The sequence below is a fragment of the Dromiciops gliroides genome, chromosome 6 (assembly GCF_019393635.1).
Source record: "Dromiciops gliroides isolate mDroGli1 chromosome 6, mDroGli1.pri, whole genome shotgun sequence".
NCBI lineage: Eukaryota > Metazoa > Chordata > Mammalia > Microbiotheria > Microbiotheriidae > Dromiciops > Dromiciops gliroides.
This window is the reverse complement of record NC_057866.1, coordinates 280,200,939-280,217,744: the sequence shown is the minus strand read 5'-3', so window position 1 is coordinate 280,217,744 and position 16,806 is coordinate 280,200,939. Positions and strand designations below refer to the sequence as shown.

General features: G+C 52.6%; 1 protein-coding gene across 3 annotated transcripts in view; it reads right to left on the bottom strand.

The window, feature by feature from the left end:
- The window catches only part of DLC1 (DLC1 Rho GTPase activating protein), a 208,890-nt gene that overhangs the window by 20,536 nt on the left and 171,548 nt on the right, over positions 1 to 16,806 (bottom strand). For all 3 annotated transcript variants that reach the window (XM_043972513.1, XM_043972514.1, XM_043972515.1), the window contains 3 exons: positions 9,049 to 9,120; positions 7,918 to 7,999; positions 1,098 to 1,161 (listed from right to left, as the gene is read on the bottom strand). In XM_043972513.1, coding sequence (XP_043828448.1) covers positions 1,098 to 1,161; positions 7,918 to 7,999; positions 9,049 to 9,120 — 218 coding nt within the window. The remainder of the gene's footprint in view (positions 1 to 1,097; positions 1,162 to 7,917; positions 8,000 to 9,048; positions 9,121 to 16,806) is intronic.

Here is a 16,806-nt window from a genome sequence, read left to right as displayed (position 1 = left end):
GCATGTGTGTATTATAAGTTAGCATGTATATGTTATGGGAGTTGGTACATATATGTGTTCTGTGGCTTAGTGTGCGTGTGAATCGGCAAGTGTGTATTGCAAGTTGGTATGTGTGTACACGTGGTGAGAAGTATCCTCTAGATCCCCTGAAACCTGATCGCTTGATTCCACCCTTCCCCCCTCATTTAAAGGGCTACCACCCAATGCCCAATGCAGCCCATCACAGTCCTGAGGTTTAGTGTCTCTGGGCTCTGCCGGGCGAATGGGAGCCCTGTGATTTTCACACTCTGTCTGGGAAGCCCCTGCCTTGGAGCAGCCCCCCTGGGACCTGGCTGTCTGAATGCCCGCTTTGTGGCTGAGGGGAGGCAGCATGAGTGCGGAGCATAGGCCGTCACCCGTGTCTGTCCTCTGAGCCCCTTCCCCGGTATGGGGAATGTCACGCGAGCCATCGGGAGCCTCGTGGTCACCTCTGCCCAGCCTCATGTGCTCTCCGAAGGAGGTGGCCCAGGCAAGGCAGGGCTTCCCCGAGGATCACATCCTCTTTGGAAGGATGTTTGTGTAGGCACGGGTGATGCCCTCCTCCCCAAGGCTGTGCCGCTCTGTCCTCTGCCTTACACACGGGTTCTCCCTTCCCCACGTCTATCCCGGGCCTCACAAACATTGCTCTGGGGAACCCTGGAGTCCTTGATTGTTTCACAGAGGAGGAAACTGAGGCTCAGGGCCAGAAGGGGCCTCAGAGGCTCTTTATGTAGTCCAGATAAGGAGAGTAAGGCCCAGGGAGGCTTCCCTCCAGATAGGGCAGGGTAGCACCAAGATCTGAACCCAGCTCCTGTGACTGGGAATCTAGCATTTCAGCAGCAGAGGGAGGCCACTCTGGGCCAGGCCGTGGCTGGACAGTTGTCCCCTGCACATCATCCAGGCTCTCTTGGTGCATGTGGACGGAAGAAGGCCTGGCCTTGCTTCCCCCCCCGCCCCCGAAGCCATCCAGAGGGTCTTTGGCACCCTTAGGTGCCCCTGCCCCTTGTCCCCCAGGGCCCTCAGGACACCAGCCCGCCTGTGGCAGAACACGCCCACTCATGGGCCACTGGCGCACTCACCCGCTTCCTGTGGGGGCTGATTTCCAGCTTCATTACTGCACACTTATTTAATGTGTTCAGGCGCCTGCGAAGCAAGGACATATGTGTTCAGTGGGTCAGTGCTGGGCTGCTTTCCCCACCGGCCAAGCCCGAGATAGTGGCCAGGAGTGCCGTATACCCCTTGCCTCATGCCCATCTTTGTTCCTTGACACAGAAGAAACATGGACATGGACTCTGCCACCAAAGGCGGCATGCCTTTAGTGCAGGGGCTGCTGACCCCCAGGGCCCCTCTCCCCGGCCCTGGCCCTGTCGAGTGGCTCTGCACTGGACAGACAGATGGTTACTCAGCAGCGATAAAGAAGCAGCATGACCACCTCACCCCAAGAACCCTGGGGTCCCCCCACCTCCCTTTGGCTGGACTGTCTCTGACAGGGTGTCTGAGTAGGAGCTCCTTGAGGTCAGGGGCCACCTGGTTTGGGGTTTGTATCCTTGGCACCTGAAAAGTGCTCACTGGTGGCTTTTCATCTGTTCATTGACACACGTGCCTACTTACAAAGTGAGTACGTCCCCTTACCCACCGTGGCCTGCCACTGTCTAGCAGTGGGACTGGTCTAGAAGGCCCTTCCCAATTTCCATTTTAGGAGCCTGGTGACCCTGGAACAAATCTGTTTTGGGGGGCCAATGTAGCTGTACATGATGTCCCCCCAAGTTATGAGCAGAAACCAGCTAGAAAACTGAGGCTATGAGGCCAATGGTGTGTCCATTCCCGGCTGCGTCTCATACTCCAAAGCCCACCCAGGGAGGAGGGAGCCGCCACAAGGGGTGGTCGGCCCCCACGAGGCTCCGCAGAAGGCCAGTCTGTGATCCTTATCTACAAGTGGCACCCTTCCACAGGGGAGGATGACACGCCATCCGTGGAAGTGGGTGAGCATTTCCTCAGGGCAAACAGCGCTAGCTCCCCAACACTCTTGTCATCTTGGGAAATGCCTTTCAGGGCAGAAATATCCAGCTGTGTGACTCTGGGCAAGTCACTTAACCCTCAGTGACCCTTCAAAAAAAAATAAATAAAAAATACCAAACTGTGCCTTAACTGCCTGACTGAAGACAGAGCAAGCAGGCCAGGACTGTTGGGCCTACTTCTAGCCAGAACATAGAAAAATAAATTATGTGACTTCAAGTATTCACAGTGTAACATTTTTTTAAAGGATGCTTTCAAGAAAATTTAAAACACAGAATTAGCTCAAAGACCTTAATCTCATCAGAGTGGGCTCAAGGAGGGAATAACATACACACCAATTGCGAGGAGTAATCTACTTAACCCTACAGGAAAGTAGGAGGGGAAGAGGATAAGGAGAGAAGGGTGAATGAAGGGAGGGCAGAGTGGGGGAGGGGACAGTCAGAAGCAAAACACTTTTGAGGAGGAATAGGGTAAAAGAAGATAGAAAATAGAGTAAATATCATGGGAAGGGAATAAGATAGAGGAAAATAGTTATGATGATTGACTATAATGGCAAAATGTATGGTACCTACTTTGCTGGGCTATTGTGGTTGTTTGTTTTTGTGAGGCAATTGGGGTTAAGTGACTTGCCCAGGGTCACACAGCTAGTAAGTGTTAAGTGTCAGAGACTGGATTTGAACTCAGGTCCTCCTGACTCCAGGGCCGGTGCTCTATCCACTGTGCCATCTAGCTGCCCCTGCTGGGCTATTGTGAAGAAAATTCTTTGTCAAGTTCAAGGTACTATATAAAAATTATGATAAACAGAATACTAACAGAAAAACCTGGAAAGACCCACATGAATTGAAGCAGAGAGAAACGTACTGTCTACAAAATAACAGCATTAGTATAAGATGATCTGCTGGGAAGCACGTGGTTATTTTCAGCAAGGCAATGATACAATATAACTCTGAAGAACTTATGAAAATTACAGTCCATCTACAGACAAAGAACTGTTGGTATCTGAAAATAGACTGAAACATAATTTTATTTTTGACAGTTCCTTAATCTGAAGTTTTGTTTTATCTGTTTTCTTTCACAACATACCTAATGTATAGATCTTTTCCATGACTACTCATGTATAACTTATATTGAATTGCTTGAATTCTTGGTGATGGGGGGTGGGTGGGAAGGGAGGGAGAAAGAAAAATTGGAACACAAAGTTTCAAAAAATTGATGTCAAAATTTGTTTCTACATGTAATTTGGAAAATAAAATTCTAAACAGAGGAAAAAAAACAAGGATGCTTTCAAATTTCTGTTGTGGATCAAGTCCTACATCCCTTGCTCCTCCTGCCACTGCCCAAAGCCAAGCCAGTTTGACTTTGGGGGCCAATGCTAGCTTAATTTTCTTGAAAACAAACCCCCCAAATAAAAGCCCATGGAATGTAATGGAATAAGCAGGGCTTTAATGAGCCAGCTCTCCCAGTATCCTGGCTGAAATGGCATGCCATTGCGTTAATGACACGGGCCTTCAGGCCCCACTTGCCTCTAATGGCTTCCAGATGACCCCAACTTGGGTGCTTCCTCTGTGAGCCTGGATGGCGGCCCTTCCGGGCAGCTCCATCTGGACCTGGTGTGGGGGCCCCCACCTCCCAGAGCCTGGCTCTCTGCTATCTAGCCTGTATGTGGCCAGGCCACTCTTTATAGGTCCAGGGTTGTTAATCCATACAAGAACACCTGGGTCAGGTTGCAAGTAGGTCATGGGCCTCCTTTGATGTTTCAGGGTAAAACACATTGAGCCCTAACTGATAAGCCCTCCTGGCCCCTGAAGATTAAAAGCTCCCCAGGTCAGCGTCCTGTTTAGAGAAGAAAGCCCCAGGCAGGCGTGGCAGATGACCCAGAGCGTGCTCCAGAAAGAATTCTCTCTTTTAGAAAAAGAGGTGGAGTGAAGATGGGGGCTGGATGAAAGGCAGGGTGAGAGAAGACATAAACAAGAGAGGGCATTTCTCCTAGGAAGCCCTGCTCGTGGCGCTGGCCTCCCTGACATCAGTAGGGGAATTGCTAGGGGACCCAGATGGTGCTCGCTTTGGGCCCTGAGTGAAAACAGCTGGCTCGGGAAATTCTAGAACAAACAACAATGGCAAGATGTGATCTCGGGCTCCATTTCTTCTGTCAAGCTTGGGGGGCCAGGCCAGCCTGGAGGGGGAGTGCCATCCCATCCCCCAAGCTCAGGCTTACCTGCAGTGTTCTGAGACCATTCAATCATGGAGTCAGGGCTGGATTTCTGGGCCTCAAAGGATTCTAAACGAGCCATCGTTGAGGTTATTGGGTGTGGGTTAAGAAATAGAACAGCTGGGGCAACTAGGTGGCACAGTGGATAGAGCACTGGCCCTGGAGTCAGGAGGACCTGAGTTCAAATCCGGCCTCAGACACTTACATTTTCTAGCTGTATGACCCTGGGCAAGTCACTTAACCCTCATTGCCCCACAAAAAAAAGGGGGATAGTGTGCTGGCTAAGGGAGTGGGGGAGGGCCCTACGCGAGGGTGATAAGAAACCAAAGATAGGGATTTCAGAGGGAGCTTTCCCTGAGGAAAGCTGAGGCTAGTTGAATGGATAAAGTCCCCAAGGTTCTGGGAGAGGGAAGAGGCCCACTGCCCTCTGCCCACTGCTGCTCACTCCAGGTAAAGGGAGGATTTGGAGGAAGCATTTTTAGGGCAGGACTTTCAACAGCCCCAAATTATTCACTTTTCTTCCAAGGAAAGAGCCAAAAACTCTTGACAAAGCTAGGCCTTCCCGGACCGTTTTCTTTTTCCAAGTCACTTAGCAGAAGCTCCAGTATTTAAAAAAATAGGATATAAGCATGTGATCTGGGATGAGAAGGGGCACGTCCACGTGGAAGGGGAGTCAGTGCTAGAGAGTCCACTTGGGCCCATTCTGGACGTGTGATCCTGTGGGAGTCACGGTGCCCGTTGGCAGCGACTCTCCAAGACTGGAGACTGTCAGATGCCAATCTATGTTAATAGAGGGACACAGACGCTACAAAAACAGGTGATGCTACCAGGAAAAAGCAGGTGCTGTCTGGGTTCTTCCTACCACGGAGGCTAAGCTAGAAATCCACAGTGTGACTTAAGCCCCGACCCTGACACACTGGGTACTGCCAGACTCCCCAATCTATAGAGCTTCCCCTAAGCAATAAGCCCTGTAAGTGAGCTGGGGGCTCAGGCGGCACATTTCTGCACCAATGCTTGCCATCTGTCTGCCTGGGGAGGACAGAGCTCGTGGGTCCCCGTGTGGCCGCAGGAGGCCCCCCACACCAGTCCCGGCCATTGCCCCAGAGCCCTCTCCTGCAGAGATTTCGTTGCCAATGCTGATGTATGGGGAGGGAGAGCAGACCCGCCCACAAGCAAAGTTTCCCACCAGAGGTACACACATAAGGTGGCTGGGGCGCATGGCTGGCAGAGACCCTCATAGGTCATGTGTACAGGTGCCACCCCCCAGCCTCTGCTTGAAGACCTCCTGTGATCCAGGTGCCCGCCACCCCACCTCGGGACAGCCCTTGCCACTGGAAGGCCTTCCGCACACCCAGCCTGAATCTGCCTCACTCTGACTCTCCCTCTCTGCCCCCTCCCCCCTACTCGGTGGGGTCCAAGCAGAGCCCACGGCCCTCCCAGGCCTTGGCTGAGGTGACACAGAGAATGGCTTGCAGACCCCCCCCCTCCCCAATCCTTGCCAGCTAATCCATGTGCTCAGTCTGGGCCCATGCCCACAGTGAACCAAGGATTCCGCCTGGGCATCCCTTGCCCAGACCTGAGGACCCCACGGCACCCCCCTGGCCTTGCCAGGATTGGTTCTGCAGCATGCTTTGCCCACACTATGGCATTTCAATCCTGAGGTACACAACATCCCTCTCTGTGCTACCCCACCCCCACCCCCATTTACTCATCCCAGATGAGGAAACTGAGGCTGATAGCGGCGAAGTCATCCACTCACAGTCACAGAAATGCTAAATGACTGGCAGCACCGGAGCCTGGCTCTTCCAGACTCCAAATGCAGGCCTTAACCACTGTGCCACCCTGCCTCTCGTGTCTCATGGTTGGCCCACCCTGACCTGGCCACCTAGTAAAAGCCTGATCTTTTTTTGCAAGGACAAGGACAAGCGTCCTCTCCACACCCCCGATGGCACATTTTACTTTGGCCCCAAGGGCCTGGTTCTGTATTTATCCCAATTAAACTCTGTTTTCAGATCCAGGCCTTCATGACTGACCAGCAGTCAGTCAACAAGCACTGATTATCTGCTAAGAGCTGGGGATACAAAGACCAAAGCCAGAGTCTGCTCTGAAGGGGAGCTCACAGGCTGATGGGGGGACGCTGCCAGAATTAGGGGCATGAGGAAAGGCCCCAGCTCTCCTTCCCCTCAGATGCCCCTTGGAGGCACCGCCACTCAACCCTCCAAATTCAATGGGCAGGAAAAGCACCATGAAACACAACGGAAAGCCCAGGATGGAGGGGGTAACGTTGTCAGCAGGCGCCTGGCGGAGCCATTGTCCCAAGCACTTGGGCAGGCTGGGGGCAGGAAGGGGGAGACACAAAGGAGCAGCGTAGGTCATGGGGAGAAGGCGGGAGTACGCAGCCGCAGAAGAGGGGAGCGTGCTGGGGAAGGAGGAGCTTGGCTTTGGATCTGCAGGCACTTCCTTCTGGAGAGGTGCAAGAGAAGAGCGCGACCCATGAGGTCAAAGGCTGCGGGAGGTCAAGGAGAAGGCCGCTGGACTGGGCCTCAAGCAGAGCGGGGATGGCCTGGAGCCGGAAGGGACCACAGAGGACATAACGTCCAAACCCCTCATTTTACAGATGGGGAAACTGGTCCCTGAGGCAGAGAAAATGACTTGCCCAGGGTCCCACACTAGTAAGTGGTTACAGCAGGATTTGAACCCAGGTCTTCCTGACTTAAAGTATAGATTCTTTCTACTACCCTACATTGTTTCTCCTGCCGTGGGCTTTCTCCTGCAGTAGAATCCTGCTTCTGTAAAGATCAACAAGCTATTAGAAGAAGCCCCATAACGTATAGAATTTGAAAAGAGTAAAAATGACCCCAAGGCCTAAATATCAGGCCACTGGCACCCCTTCCCTCAGCCTCTTGGCTACACCCCCCCTCCCCCTCCCCCACCCCTAGCTTCTTGGCTTCCCTTGGACTCAGAAGACTGAGTCCTGCCCAACCCTTCAGACCTTCTGGGGCAGAAAGTCCGTCATTCTGGCCAAGAATAGCCAGTTCCCTCAAACCAATGACTGCTTCATCCAGGGGCCTGGTACCTGACAAGTTGGTCCCCTGGGGAACCTCATCATGTTGAAGACTACCAGCTCTGAGATGCAATGATGGGAGCGACTTCAGAAGTCACTGGGTCCAGCTCCCTCCTTTTATAGGTGAGCAAACTGAGTCCCAGGGCCCAGGGGTGGGACCCCCTCTGACTCCCGAGCTAATCTTCCCACCATACCTGGTGGTGTCTAGTCCCCGTTTCCAGAGCTCTTTCCTCCCTGTCTTAGCCATCAGATTTACTCCAGGGCCCCTCAGTGACAGAACACCAAGCCTCTGGAATAGGGGCATCCCACTCCCCAGCCTGCTCCTGAGTCCTTTCTAGGTAACATCCTGCTCTAAAACAGGGGTGAACAATTCTGAGGACCTCTATGGCCTCACTCAAGGCAATGAGTCCTTGGTTTGGGAGGGAGAGAGGTGCTTCTGAACCCAGGTGTCACCGGGCAGATGCTGGGCAGGAAACAGCTTGAGCTTAGTACCAAGAAATCCCCAGAGTTTGAGCATGGACTCAAGCAAGCGGCAGTCCTGCTTTGACAGCAGCCTAAAGAGGCAGACCCCTGATCCAGAAGAGAGATGCCCACCAGGGCTCCCACTTACCGGTACAATGCCTCAATGGAGTCTCGGTCCAAGAAGTCGTGCTCCCTCTTGACAAGTGTGATGTCGATGGGAAACAGCAGATCTGTGGGGAGCAAGAGACAAGCCTCTGTGAAAATGTCTGCACCTGCCGTGAAGGCCCACCTGCCTGCCTTCCCAAGGGCACTGCAGGCTGGAGACCGCCAAGGCCAGAGGCGCAACATCCAAAGACACCTTCCTCCTAAAAGAGCATCCAGTTCACACACGGATCCTCCTGGAGAAGACGTTGTTCCCCAGAGTGAACTCTGAGTCACACTGGCAAGCAAAGCTGCTGCGTGCGCGCGTGTGTGTGTGTGTGTGTGAGAGAGAGAGAGAGAGAGAGAGAGAGAGAGAGAGAGAGAGAGAGACAGAGAGGTGTGTGTATTTGAGAAAGGATGTGTGTGTGTGTGAGTGAGAGAGAGAGAGAGGTGTGTGTATTTGAGAAAGGATGTGTGTGTGTGTGACAGAGACAGAGACAGAGAGACAGAGAGCACACAATGCTTGCCTTTGTTCACCAGAGGCAAAAACCCAGCAGAGATGAAAGCGCCCGCAGCGCCCAGAGGAAGTGAGCTGCCTTTCATCCAGAGGCAGGCAGCAGGACTGGGGTGGGGGGCTGGGGAAGGGCTCCAAAGAGCCTATTTTAAGCCCAAGGGTTTTCCTATGAAAATACAGGGTGGGATGGAAAGTACGTCAGGGGAGAACAAATACCGGGGTGCAGGGGAAATCACAGTGGCTCCTGAGGAGTCTGAGGACCTGTGTTTGAATCCTCCCCGGATATACACCACCTGAGCAACTTCGGAGCAGTCACTGAAGCTCCCTGGGACTTGGAGGGGGTTGGGAATGATGAGCTCCAGAGTGAGCCATCGAGAGGTGAAATAGGAAATCAGGGACAAAGGTGGAGGAGCCCAAGAGAAGCTGGAAAAGCGCCAGAGGCCACTGAGTCACCGGCAGATAGGGTAACCACTCCATACACAGGCCTCCAAAGGAAGCCTGGTTTTGCTCTGGAGCATGGAGGTGAGTGACTCGTCCAGGGCCACACGGCCAAGACGGCAGAGCAAGGACCAGGACAGGTGGGCTCTCACGGTGCTTTGCCCCCAGCGCCCCTTCCCCACTCACCTTCATACAGTTGGGCGTACTGAGGGAAGCCGGCTGCCCGCAGCCAGTCACAAGCTTCTTTGGCCTCGATTTCTAGAGGGGAACAGAGACGAGATGCCTGATTAGCCACTAGAGAACCTCCCGGTGCACTGAGCCCAAGTGAGCAGAGCCCATGCAAAAGACGGTGGACGAGCCACCAACAGAGCCAGGACAGGGACGAAGCCAGGGACCCTCCCCCACCGACCATGGGCAGGATGAGCCGGGGCCCACACTCTGGGCAGTGCAACACCTGCTGTGCTCCGACCTTGTTGTTCCTTCCTCCACAACATGTGGCTGTGTGACTGGAGGTCCCCATCTCCTCACACACGCACATGCCACTGCCACAAAGAGCCTCCCGCCCATCCACCACACCTCGCACTCAGCTCCTGCCCCACCAGGATCACATACCAAGTCCTTTGTCCAAAGCCACACAACTTCCTGTGCCTTGCCCATCTTTTACCCCCGCGCAGCTGGGGCTCAGCTGGGCTCTTGGGGCTTCTTCCTCTCCTCCGAGCAGGAGGGGGCGTCATTGTCTATAGCCACATCATGCCCATGTGTCATCTCCCCACTGAGAAGGGGAGCTCCAAGAGGGGGGACCCCGAGTGTTTGCCTTTCGATGCATCCTTAGCACTTAGTGCCGTTCCCAGCATGCAGGTGACGCTGATGGATCAGTTTGCTTGAAAATGGTCATGGGGAGGGGACCATCGGGAGGAGGCTGCCCACAGTCTGTGGTCTCTACTGACCTGTTTTATTTTTTGAAACAGGCACCCCCTCGTTCTCCTGATCCCATAGCCTGTGTCCTGTTCTCCTAGACCTTTCCAAGACTCAAGAAAGAGGTCAGGGCTAGAGGTCAAGGTTTGGGAGAGACTTGCACGGAGTGAGAGCTGGGGAGCAGAGAGTGCCAAGGGGCGGAGTATGGGGACAGGACCAAGGAGGCCCTGGGCCCCGGGGCCTGGAGGGAACACCCATCTTGACCACTCAGGGAGAAAAAGAGTGATGGAGACAGGCAGAGTCCCAAGGGAAAGGGGGCCTTTCTTGACTGGGAACATCAAAGGTGGGAAGAAGCCCGAGAAAAGGCCCCGGCCCAGCCCAGAGGATGGGTGTGGCTGTTGGCAGTGTGCCTGGTGTGTGAGGGATCAGGCGCCGATGCACAGATGACTCTTTCACAGGTTTGGTGCGGAAATCTAAAGGGCCAGGAGAAGGCTTTTAGGCCTGGGCAAAGCTGGTGGCCATGGAGAGACTCGAACCGGTCATGGCCACGTAGTGAGACCTCAGGTTTCCTGGACATCATATGTGTAGTTATGGGAGGTGACATGAAGGGACCCCCAGGCCTTGCCATCCACCCTGTCAGTGCCCCCTGGGGTCATCTGGGCCTCGTGTCCAGCTGGCTTCTAGACACCCATCACCCTGAGGCCTCCATCTTGGGACCCCCAGGCCTTGCTGTTGGTCCTGCAGGTCCTTTCTTCATGGGTTAGTCTTTTCAGCTGGAGGGTCAGCTCCCTGGGAACAGGGATTGCTTCCTCTTTTCTGTGAGTACCTCCAGGGCCTATCTCAGTGCTCAGCATCTAGCAAGCACTTGGGATTCTTCAGTTAGTTATTCATTCCTTTAATTCAGTTTAAAATCAGCTCCAGATAATGAGAAAGCAAGGCTCCATCCAGTGACAAGCAGGGCCTCTGCCCTTACTTGGCACCATAAAATCATTTCTATTAGACAAAAGCTCAGTTTTTACATGAAATGGGTTATTTCATGCTGCTCAGCAGGACCTCTTCTTGCCAGTCTTGCTTAGCCCAAAGAGCCCAGTGATCCTTCTGCACCGGGGGTGTGGGTGTGGACAGCAAGCATGGGAAGAGGGTCCCCTTGGAAGCCATTCTCCAAAGGACAAAAAAATGCCTCTAGATTCTAAAAATACAACGGGGGCACAATGAAGCCTTTATTCCTGGCTTTGCTCAAGCAAACAGCTTGCAAACGTGTTAAGGAGGAAACAGGAAATTTTTATTGGAAACAGCTTTATTTGCCGTCCTGTTCCCCCAAGTAGCCCTGCACAATTAGGTAAGAACAGGGGACCCTTTTGTGCAGGACCAGGAGCCATGGTGGGGAGGGGGGCACCATGTTTTAGCAGTGAGTGCCATGACCAAATGGTGCCAGGGGAAGGTGGGCTCGGCGCTCCGCCCCTTCCCCCACTCCCCCCACTCAGTTGCTTCTCCTTGTCGTTAGGACCTGGCCAACTCTCAAGAGAAAACCTGCTCCCTTAAGTCCAGTAGCTATGATAAACACCAAGGACATAAAAATGAACAAAAGGAGATGTTCCCTGCCTCCAAGGTGATTCCCGGGGACAGACACAACCTTTAATGAGACATACTGAGTGATCCACCCCAGGGTGGGCCTAGACCGAAAACAACAGATCCACCAGAGATTCCCCAAATCACCTGAAGACCTCATCCAAGACACCAGGGTTCAGACAAGGAGGCAGCTCCCGGGCTGACAGTGTGGGATTCACAAGACTGCTCTACACACCTCTGCCAGGGAATATGGCGTCCAGATTAGGAGAGCCCCCTGAAGGCATCTCCCGAGAAGACAAAGGCAGGAATGTCAGAGGGCAATGACAGGGAGGCCAAACTCAATCTGGTTTTCAAGGGAGGTCCAAGCATGTGGGAATGGGAGAAGTGAGGACAACTCAAAAGCTGCCTCTTTCTCTAGGTTCTTCCACACCAAAGCTGGTGGCAGAGGTCCTGGAAGCGACGGGAACGAACTCTCACCTTCCAAGGACAACATTACCTGGGCTGAGGTGTGCCCAGCCTCCTCCTCGGCCTCCTCTCCAAGCTAACTAAGCTCCCCTAGGGCCGCCCTGGCTCTTGTTCTACCATTAGATCTCCCCACTGCTGCTGCTGCTCCTCCTCCTCCTTGGTGGGCCCTTCTCCAAGGCTACAGCTGCCTGAAAACATCCCGGCACAAGGGGCGAGGTCAGCCTCTCTCCCTGAGCTCTCCCACACACTCCATGCTCTAACCCTACGATTCAAGAGTCCACAAAGCCCATCTAGGGTAACTGTCCAAGAAGCAGGCGCAGAGGGGAAGGGGCTGGGCCCAAGGTCCTCCACTCTCCATCCGGGGCCCTGCCACACACCTCTTCCCTTCCTCTGATCTATCTAGAGGCACTAGGCGAGGACCACCCGTCTGCAGCACCCACTGGGAGGTCGGCTGTTCTTCCAGCCCGTCTTCCCCCTGCCCCTCAGGGCCTTCATTCTCCAAACCTCCATCAGAGGGAATCTGGACGCAGTGCAGATGTGCCGATACCACTCACTTCCCCGTGGCTTGTTCCATCTGCAGACCAAGCAACCCAGGTCCACCGTGTAGTCTCATCAACACGCATCAGTGCCAGGCACTGGACCAAGCCGAGGGAGCTGCATGAGCTCACACCAAAATCAGAAGGAAAAGGGAACTAGCGATAATAAGTCTGAGTTTTCTATTTGGTAAAAATGACTCCATGTCAACGCCTCATCCTCCCCGCTCTTGCCAATCTACAATCTGCCCCTTCCAAACATTCTATCCATTTCAGAACTATGTCCACAACAACCAAGAGGAACAGTAACATCAGAAGGAACAGATGCCGAGCCAAACCAGCAGAACCAGGAACACAACAGACACCTCGACTGCATAGAGAAACGCGAAGAACCCTCCAGAGCAGCCAGGGCAGGACCCAAACCACCCCCTGCAGGGGAGGGCCTGTGGGTGGAGCACCACCTGGAGCATCCAGCTTTGTTCTGTGCTGCTTAAGTTTTGCTGAACTCGAAGGGAGGGAGGAAGAAGCAGAAGTGTTTATTAAGTGCCTGTTTTATACTGTGCTAAACCCTTGACAAAAAGTATCTTATTTGGTCATCATGACAACCCAGGGTGGGAGGGGCCATGACACTCCCCATTTTACAATTGAGGAAACTGAGGCAGACAGAGGTGAACTGACCTTCCCAGAATCCCATAGCTAGTAAGTGTCTGAGGCTGGATTTGAACTCAGGTCTGTTACCCCCAAACATTCTTTAACAGGTCTTCCTAACCCAGGCCTAGCTCTGCATTACCTAGCTGCTTGGGGATAGAGGGAAGGATAAAGTGGGAAACGTGTAAAAACAAGAGATCAATAAAAATTCTTTTTACAAAACAAAGAAAAATGTCTATTTTCTAAGCAGATTCCTGTAAGAGTCCTGTTCTCATCCTTAATTAAAAGCCATTGACCCAGGTATTTGGGGTGTGGCCCTGCAGGTGAGGGGTGGGATCCTTATCAGTTTCTTTCATTTCTCAGCTTTCCCCAAAGCTTTTTTAGTGGGGGGTGGGGGGCAGATGCACCTGGGGATAGTGCTGGCTTTCGGGGGCCCAGCCACTGCCCACACCACTCCTGGGTCACAGAACTGAGGAGAGAAAGGCCCTCCTCTTCCACAGACCTCCTAACGTCACTCACTTTCCTGATAGAGGGCATTAGAATCACCGGTGTGATTGTTCCCACCCCAGAGGGAAAGATGAGGAGGCTCACAGAGCTAAAGCCAGGACAAAGTCAGACCTCACTTCTCATCCGGTGCCTCCCCCAGTGACAGGGAAGTGAAGGCACAGAGAGGTTTAGTGACTTGCCTTTGGTCACACAGTAGCATGGGTGGAATTTGAATTCAGGCCTTCTGACCCTCCCTTTCCACCCCACCCCCCATCCCTCATGCTCTCCTGCTCTTTTCTTTGTGGGTCTTATAGAAAACACTAAAGAAGGAGGCTTTCTCTATCTTGGTGTTTCCAAGGGTAGCCAAAGCCAAGCTGTTCTCCTTGTCTGAACTTATTATTCACATTCACGGAGGGGTTTCTGAGGGCTGCTTCTATGACCTAACCCCAATGTGTATCAGGGTGGCCACCTCCTCCCCTGTTGGCTCAAAGGGCTGACAAGGGTCTTGTTTCCAAGATATACAAGGAGCTGATTCACATTTACAAGAATCAGAGCTATTTCTCAATTGATAAATGGTCAAAGGATATAAATTGGAGATTTCCAAAGGAAGAAATGCAAGCTATCAATAGCATCTCTGAGGTGCTACTGATCAGACTAGCAAAGGTAACCAAAGAGGACAATGGCAGATGAAGGAGAGCAGTACAAAAGAAGAGTCACTACATCAAATGCTGGTCCAGCCATCCTAGGAAGCAATTTGTGACATGACCCCAGAGTCTCCACACTGGGCTCACCCTTTGACTCAAATATCTTTGCTAGGTATATATCCCAAGAGCTCAAAGAAGCTCTATGTGTGGTGGCCAAGAACTGGTAATGGAGGGGATGCCCATTGATTGGGGAGTGAACAGACAAGTTGTGGGGTATGATTGTGATGGAACACTTCTGCTCTGTAAGAAATGTCAGGGGGGATGGTTTCAGAAAAACCTGGGAAGACTTACAAGAAGTGATGCAAAGGGAAGTGAGCAGAACCAGGAGACATGGAAAGACTTCAGAATTCTGGTCGACGTAATGATGGCTCAAGTAGAAATTGCTTCTTGTGGGGAAGCATGTTTACTTAGAAAACCACAAATTAATTTTAAATACTTCCCAATTCCATTGTAATCTGGGTCAGAGGAATTTGGACTTATCTGAACTGAGACACCAGAGGCCCGATGATGATGCCTGCCTCCAACTCCCAGTGGACAGTGAGGGACTCAGGCCCACACCGAGGTGGGAATCTGATTAGTCTATCTATGCATACTTCTTATAAAAGCTTTGTTGGTATTGTTTCAATGACAGGGTGAAAGAGAAAGAAAAGAGATTTTTAATTGAAAAAAAAAATGTTTAATGAGGGGCTTGGACTCAATACCCTCTCAAGGTACTTCTAATTCAAAGGGGAATGATAGGACACCAGCCTGGAAGGACAGGCCTGAAGCAGCTTATGAAGGGCTCAAAAGGCCCGATGGAGAGAGGCTTGCAATGTTTACATTTTGTCTTCCAGTCACTAGGAAGCCACTGGATATTTCTTTTTTTTCTTTTTTTTTTTTTTTTTAGTGAGGCAATTGGGGTTAAGTGACTTGCCCAAGGTCACACAGCTAGTTAGTGTTAAGTGTCTGAGGCCGGATTTGAACTCAGGTACTCCTGACTCCAGGGCCAGTGCTCTATCCACTGCGCCACCTAGCTGCCCCGCCACTGGATATTTCTTGACCAGGGAAGCAACATGGGCAGAGAACTCTGGGATTTTTCTAATGACCTTTCTGACCTGGCTTGCTGGGATGGCCCGAGGGTTCCTTGCTTTTTTGGAGGGCCTTGTGGAGGAGGGGATGAACCTGCCTGGATCCTGGGAGTTACTCTCAGGACAGAAGCATGCTACTTTCTCACACAGAGAAAGCCTGGGGCAAAGAGAGAAGAAACAACAGTGAATCTCTGGAGATGGTGGGGTCTTCAGTATAGGACAGCCTGGGTGTAAGAGGAAGGGAAGGGGCTTCTGAAAGCTGAGCTGATTAAAATGCAGAAAACATTCACGTGTGGGTCACCTGTGGAGAGAGCAGAATGGGCTGGTCAGGACGCCCACAGCAGGGGCCGAGAGCTCAGGCAAGTGACTGGGTGGGGGGTCAGGCCTGATACAGCTGTCGTCGTTTGTTATGGGGAGCTCTGGTGGATGAGGCAGAGGCCGATGTCACAGACGCGACTGCCATTGCCTGAGCAAGATGAAGAAGAGGGAAGAACCCAGGCCTGCTTGTCACCTCAGGGTTAAGGGACACTTCTCTGGGACTCAGTTTCCTTATCTGTAAAGTGAAAGGGGTTGGACAAGGTAGCCCCTGAAGCGTCTGATTTCCGAGTCACTTGGGGCAAAAAAGCTTCCTCCAGTGAGGAGGGTGTGCCTAGAGGCGGCCTGACAGAGGGCAGAGGAATCCTGCTTTCCCATGGAAAGAACACCAGTTTTACTCATGAGATCTGGGTTTGAATCCTGGCTGTGACATTTATGATTGCTCACATGGCTGTCAGCAAGCAGCAAGGTCCTTGGTGGAGAGTCCTGCACCCAAAGTCGGCAAGACCCAGATTGCAATGCTGCTTCCAGACTAGATGTGACCCTGGGTGAGTCATGCCAACTCTGTGAGCCTCAGTTTCCTCATCTATAAATAGGGGTACCTCACAGGGCAGCTGTGAGGAGTAAAGTGAAGAAAATACCTGAAAAGTGCTTTGAATGCCTAAACACGCGGAAGAAATGTTAGCCGTTATTCACCTCTCTCAGCCCGGAGACCCTACAAATGTGTTGTGAAAGACTGCATTGAACCTCGAAGGGGAAATCACTCCCAGTCAGTCTTTTGAGTCCAGGACTCTCGGATCTGAGGCACTTCTCACCATCCTATGTACTCTGCCTGTTGGAATGCCCCGCCCCTTCCAAAATAAACCCTGCTGGGGCAGAGCTGAGTTCAAGGGAGCCTTTCATTCATGTCTCTCTGGCCTGGCAGAAAGAAAACAAGGAGAAGCAACCCCTCCCAGTTACTGGGGCTGCCCTGGCGGGAGTTCCAGGGGGCCGTCTGTTTGTAGGGGCCAGTGTGAGAACACACAATTCAACAGGCATGCATTATCCAGAGGCATCTTTGGGAAACGGGTATATCTGGGTACCTGAACCTCACTGAGTCACCGTGGAGAGAATCAGCCCAGCAGGAAGGGGGTGAGGCTGTGCCTGGGGCTCCCCTCCCCCAATCTCCAGGAACCTCAGCTCTCCACAAGCCAACCCATGCAAACGTCCCAAGCAGGGCATTGAATGCCATCTATCGTGGCT